Here is a 6,019-nt window from a genome sequence, read left to right on the forward strand (position 1 = left end):
GGTTTTGTTGAGTAGATTATGCCACTTTTGTAAAAATGAATTATTATTATTATTAATAATACTTATTTCTAAATTTCTACAAAAATTATAGCCAAGCTACCTATCTATATCTATATTTATATATATCTAAAAACTGAGACGTAGAATTTAATGTTGCTATACTCTTGTTGAGCCACCTTATCAGCCACATCACACTTTTTTTTATTATAAAAAAATTCCTTTATTATTTTTCTATTTTATTTTATATAAAATAATTAAATATAATTCATGGACAAACTTGTTAATACACTCCATTATTATTCAACATGTTACTATTCATTTGTTTTAAATGCAAATATTTAACTATTCAGTTACCCAAATTGATTTCAACTTTTCATTTTCTTCTTTCTAATTTCAAGTAATTGTTAAAATTGAATAATTCATTATCTTTTTAGTGGATATATGCACATGTTTGACTTTTCATTACAAACATTTCTATTTATTAGATACAAATGTTTGACTATATTCATCTACCCAAATTAATTTCAACTTTTCATTTTCTTCTTTCTAATTTCAAGTAATAGTTAAAATTAAATATTTAAACTTGTCGTCTTCTTATTCTAAAAAAAAACTCTTCTTCTCTTCCTCCAACCTTTCCCCTCTCTTTGCCTCTTTATCTCCCTACTACTCTTTACTTTACCATTAAACTTCCTTAATCATTTCATCTTTGTTATATTTTGACTCTCCTTCTCTCCATCTTATTTTGTATAAATTTGATATAATTTATTCCGTTCAATTCATATTTTTTCCATACAAATTTGTGAGTACTCTCTCTCTCTCTCTCTCTCTCTCTCTCTCTCTCTCTCTCTTGATTTTTGTTCTTTTTTTATAACTAATTTAGGTTATGGTTTTTTATTTAATTTTTTGTTGTATTCTTAAAATTTTCCCATCACAAATCAGTCTTATAGCTTTGGTTGAATTTTAGTTTGAGTTAATACATAATTTTTTTTTAAAATAGAAATTTGAGTTTATATCAAAACAAAATATACATGGCTACAAATTTGAATGTGCCTACCAATGAACTTCCATTAAATAGAGATTTATTTACAATGTTTTTAGCTTCATATACTTATTTGGTAATGTGAATTTGAGAAAGAGAACAGGGTAGACAAAGGATGCATGATCTTTCATAATTCTCCATGTCTTAAAAAAAGTGGAGAGCCTATTAGTCTCCCATCTACTAGAATTTTGTATAAAACCTTTTTGCTATAAGTTCCTTGACTTTTTGTTATTTTATAATGAAATGGGACTGAAAGTTCCTTGATTATATTAGTATTATAAAGCTCAACTTAGGTGTAATATTATACAAATCTCTTTGTTGCAATATTGAAACTACTTAGATTTTCTCATTGTTGCATTGTGTTTTCATACATTCTCTCTCTATATAACACCTGACTACAAAATATATTTTGTTACACTACAAAAAACTTCTAATTTAAAACATAATTTCAAATAACACATTGAATTTAAAAAAATATACAATCTAATATATTAATTCAATAATTATCCAATAAAAAATAATTATATCAATTTTTTCCACGCATCGCACGGGTCTCTTATCTAAGTGGGTTCTTGGAAACGGTGGTTAATACTTGGATATTTGTTTTTGTAAAGTAAGAATTTTATTTGAAAGAGAATTGTTCAGTCATGGATATTCTTCCCTTTAGGAGTTGATATTCATTATGTGTTTTCTCTTTTTCTACCTTTTGAATTATAAAAAAGACTTCAAATGCTTGCACTTGCTCACGGCAACCTAAGACCTTTTTTTTTTTTTTTTTTTTTTTTTTTTTTTTTTTCTGATTAACAATTGTCTTGTTCATCAATAATTAAAAAGTGATTAGAATTTGAGGATTTCCCAAGATTTGGATAGCCTGCCTTCTTGATTACAGTTGTGCTTCCTTCACGGAGCAACTTAAGATGCAATGTATTTTGCCACAGCTCACTCTGACTGAACTGCTCATAAGTCTGTATTAGTTTATTCTTTTTACCGGATTAGTGTTAAACTCTCTTCTTATGGCATTTTGGTATTATTTGCTGATATTGATTTCCTTAGATGCTTGGTTAAGTATGATCTATGTCAAACGTTTTCTTTTTGTGAAGATACGAATATTTATTGTAGAGATACGAATGTCCTTTTTACCCGGATTCCTTGGTCATTTTTTCTTGTTGCAAATGAAAAGAAACCCAGAATCTATCTAAAAAAATGAAGCACTGAAATTCCTAATATTACTAGAGTTTCTTGGTTAATTAAGAAATCTGCTTTAAAGGCTGACATTATCAATACGAAACTTCAAAACCAGTTAGCATAGGATCATAATTTTTGATGATTTACATTGCATTTTTTTCATCATAACTGTGGATGACAAAGCGTTGCTCCCAATCATGTGTAAGGCAAGCAAATGCTCACCCAAAATGATTGTCAAATTCCTATATAATTGATTAGTAATAAAATAATCAATTCTTTATCTTCATTATTTGATAGAAACTGCTTCTTTTCTGTCTTTAAAATTATTATAAAAATCATCATTATGGAAACTGTAGAGTATTATTCAGATAATAATTAGATTAGGGAGGAAGTGCATGATTATTAAGTTTTGAAGCAGAAGGAGATTGAAAAGTGGAAGCTATGCTCAACCATGACATAGATGAAAGGGATTCATTTTCAGACACACTGATACCATTCAATATAATCAATATGAAAGACTTATAGTAGTTTAAATTCATAAATCTCCTTATCTCAAAAAAAAAAAAAAAAAAAAAAAATTCATACGTCTCCACACTATATATGGACTATATACACCAACAACCCCATAGAGCCACATTAGCATAGCATTTTAATCCATTTAACTAGTAGTACTAGGCTTAAATTCATGACAAGAACTATTGATTAAGACAATCTTTCCAAATGACTAAACTTTCAAAGGATATCATGGAAAAGCTTATTTGGCTTGTTATGACACCACTTCACTTAGACACTACACAGAGACTAGTTGAAGTAATGAGCCTCCCAATATTGGGAGGTTCATTTCTTCATACTATTATTTGAAAAACCCATGGATGACTTTTCAACTTCAAAAGTTGAACTGTAGAGAAAAGGACATGGGGGTGCAGAAATCTCAAGAATGCCTTCTAGCATATGAGTGACTTCTCTCATGGAAGGCCTGAATAATGGCACAGCCTGTACACACCAAATTGCCACCATTACTAGCTTCTTCACCCAATTCATATCACTAATAGCCTCTTCATCATTTTCCACCAATCTTTCAACTTTCCCTCTACTATAGCAATCATAAGCCCATTCTGTAAGTATTGTTGCTCTCTCCATCTCAACTTCCACACATCTCCTGCAGCAAATGATCTCCAACAACATGACACCAAAACTATATACATCCACCTTTACTGTGACTGGTGTGTTCTTGAACCATTCAGGTGCAACATAACCTTTAGTCCCCTTGATGCCAGTGAGAGTACGGGTTTGGTGGTTCATCAAAAGCTTTGCCAATCCAAAATCAGAAATTTTGGCTGTAAAAAAATCATCCAAGAGTATGTTTTGAGGCTTTATGTCACAATGAATGATTTGCATGCTGCATTCTTCATGCAAGTACATTAGTCCTCTGGCAATTCCTAATGCAATCTGAGTTCTCTGTTTCCAACTTGGTCTTATTGCTCCAAAGAGGAAATTCGACAATGAACCATTGTACATAAACTCATACACCAAAATTCGGTGTTCACCTTCATCACAATAGCCAAGTAACTGTACCAAATTCTTATGGTGAGTTTGGCCAATCATTGTTACTTCAGTTTTGAATGCCCTCTCACCTTCCTTTATCAGTTTGTCTACCTTCTTGACAGCAACATCTTTGCTATAACTTGATACTATTACCCCTTTATAAACAGTGCCAAAAGAACCCCTACCCAATTCTTCTTTGAACCCACTAGTAGCTTCTTCAAGGTCTTTGTATGTAAATGAACGCAGATTCATATCAAGGTCTTTTGTATGTAAGATTCTATAGAAATTTGGTAGTTTTCTTTGCCACAAGCAAAAGACAAGAAGAGAAATTGCAGCAACAGAAAAGAAGTTAAAAAATACAGAAGTACCTAGGAGGACTGCAAGGATCGATATTGCTTGATCCTGCTTTCCTTGGCCTGGATCTGGATTTGTAGGATTTTGTGAAGGGCTATTCAATTTCAATATTTTGAATAGAGCTTTTCTATCAACGGCATTGCGGTTGTACCTCCCATTAGAAAGCGGTAATCTCTTCTTCCAACATCTTCCTGTGCCATTATTATATTTCGGATCCTGGAAAATGGCAACTGCACAATAACAATCGTGCAGACAAGATTTCTTGCATTCAAATTCTGTTGTGGGTTGAAGTAGTTCATAGGCAGTTAAAGGCCAATCAGCATTCTCCATCTCCAAGATTTCAAATTGATCTTCCGAAATCACAGTACCCATCTCATTACATTCATTCATGTAGCTTACATCATCTTGTTTGCAGCCACTATATTTGTTATTTACATCCAAGAGAGAGAAGCCTGGGGCGCATTGGCACTCTGGCTTACCATAAGCTGTCAGTAAACATATGCTATTATAACCACAAGGACCACTTCCAAAAGTGTCAAAAATATCCAGGCAGATGTTTTCAGGAACATACCAAGTTGCAGACCAGGTTTGGTTTCCGATAAAATTCTTTGGATGAGTATAGAGTCTGAAAACACCATCAAAGTCAAGTGTTGCCCTATAGTAGGAGTCTGACTCTGCCCTCAAGACCTCATCCTTTGATGAAAGGTTGGATATGTCTCCCAGTGAGTTCTTGACTTGAAGGTAGCCCGACTTATCCAAGCTTAGCTCTGAAACATCTTGTTTAGCATAATAAGCTCCATAAGGATTTTGGGTGTAGACATCTATTTGATTTAGCATCAGAATGTATGAGGAATTTGATATAATTTGCTGTGGGACATTGAAACGGAGCTGAAATTTACCCACTCCATAGTTTTCTGTGGACATGCTAGAGAAAAGGTTGCTCCCAAAACCCAATACTTGGGTTGGTAACATGGTATTGGTTGGTTCATCAAAGCTATTCCATAAGATGCTTGAGTTTGTGCTTGTTGTAACAAAATTCCCAGTGTCTAGCATAGCCCCATTTGATACTCGAGGATTCTCATTGTTGCTGGACCTCCACAACTCCCATCCACCAGGAGCTTTGAGTACAAGTTGTCCAGCTGTGTTAAGCTCTACTTTTGATTCTCTCTCTGCTGGGTAATCTCCGTTTGCAGACCAAACTATAGTTTCATCTGGTATCTTAGCGAACCAGATAGCAAGAAGGAACTGATCTTGTTGACCTGGAAAGCGACGGAATCCAAATGAAAAATCACCAGATGGTGAAGTCCACATGGAGTTATCATCAGTGGCAAAGAGAGCTGAACCCACACTTACGTTGTTATTAACTTGAGCTATTGCAGGAACCAGGAGGGTGATGACAAAGACAAGCAAATGATAGTAAAAAAGAGCAATTGCTGAAGCCATTGGAAAAAGATAGAGCTATTACGTAAGTGGTAAATGGTGGTCTTATTATGACGAACTTTGTGTAGCCATAGAAAACATGATTGAGTTTAGGAGCCTAATTTGAACTTTTTCAATGGTCAAAATAGTCGGAAAGACCAGAATGCAGGCAGCACGAAGGAAGAAGATTGATACGTCTCATATATCGCAAAGGGAACAGAGAGCAAATAGGAGGCGCAATATTTTATTTGACAATGATAGGACCTTGACTTCAAGTTTATAAGAGCACCAATGATTGGGGCTAGGTGAGCTTGGTCCTCTTTGCAATTACATGCGTGGTTCCTTAAATGAGTATTCACATAACTTTGTGTGTATAATAGAAGAATGTGTAATTACACATTTTTGTCTAAAAATGACTCACTTTAATTTGTGTATAATTGTGTAAATTTACAAGTTTGCTACAGTAATTGTGTAAAT

General features: G+C 33.4%; 1 protein-coding gene across 1 annotated transcript; it reads right to left on the bottom strand.

Moving 5' to 3' along the window:
* Positions 1 to 2,937: 2,937 nt before the first annotated feature.
* LOC142621687 (G-type lectin S-receptor-like serine/threonine-protein kinase LECRK3) lies at positions 2,938 to 5,788 on the bottom strand. Its single transcript, XM_075795022.1, has one exon. The coding sequence runs from the start codon at positions 5,564 to 5,566 to the stop codon at positions 3,062 to 3,064; it is 2,505 nt and encodes an 834-aa protein (XP_075651137.1). The 5' UTR covers positions 5,567 to 5,788; the 3' UTR covers positions 2,938 to 3,061.
* Positions 5,789 to 6,019: the final 231 nt, after the last annotated feature.

The sequence above is a fragment of the Castanea sativa genome, chromosome 1 (genome assembly GCF_040712315.1).
Source record: "Castanea sativa cultivar Marrone di Chiusa Pesio chromosome 1, ASM4071231v1".
In the NCBI taxonomy this organism is placed as follows: Eukaryota; Viridiplantae; Streptophyta; class Magnoliopsida; order Fagales; family Fagaceae; genus Castanea; species Castanea sativa.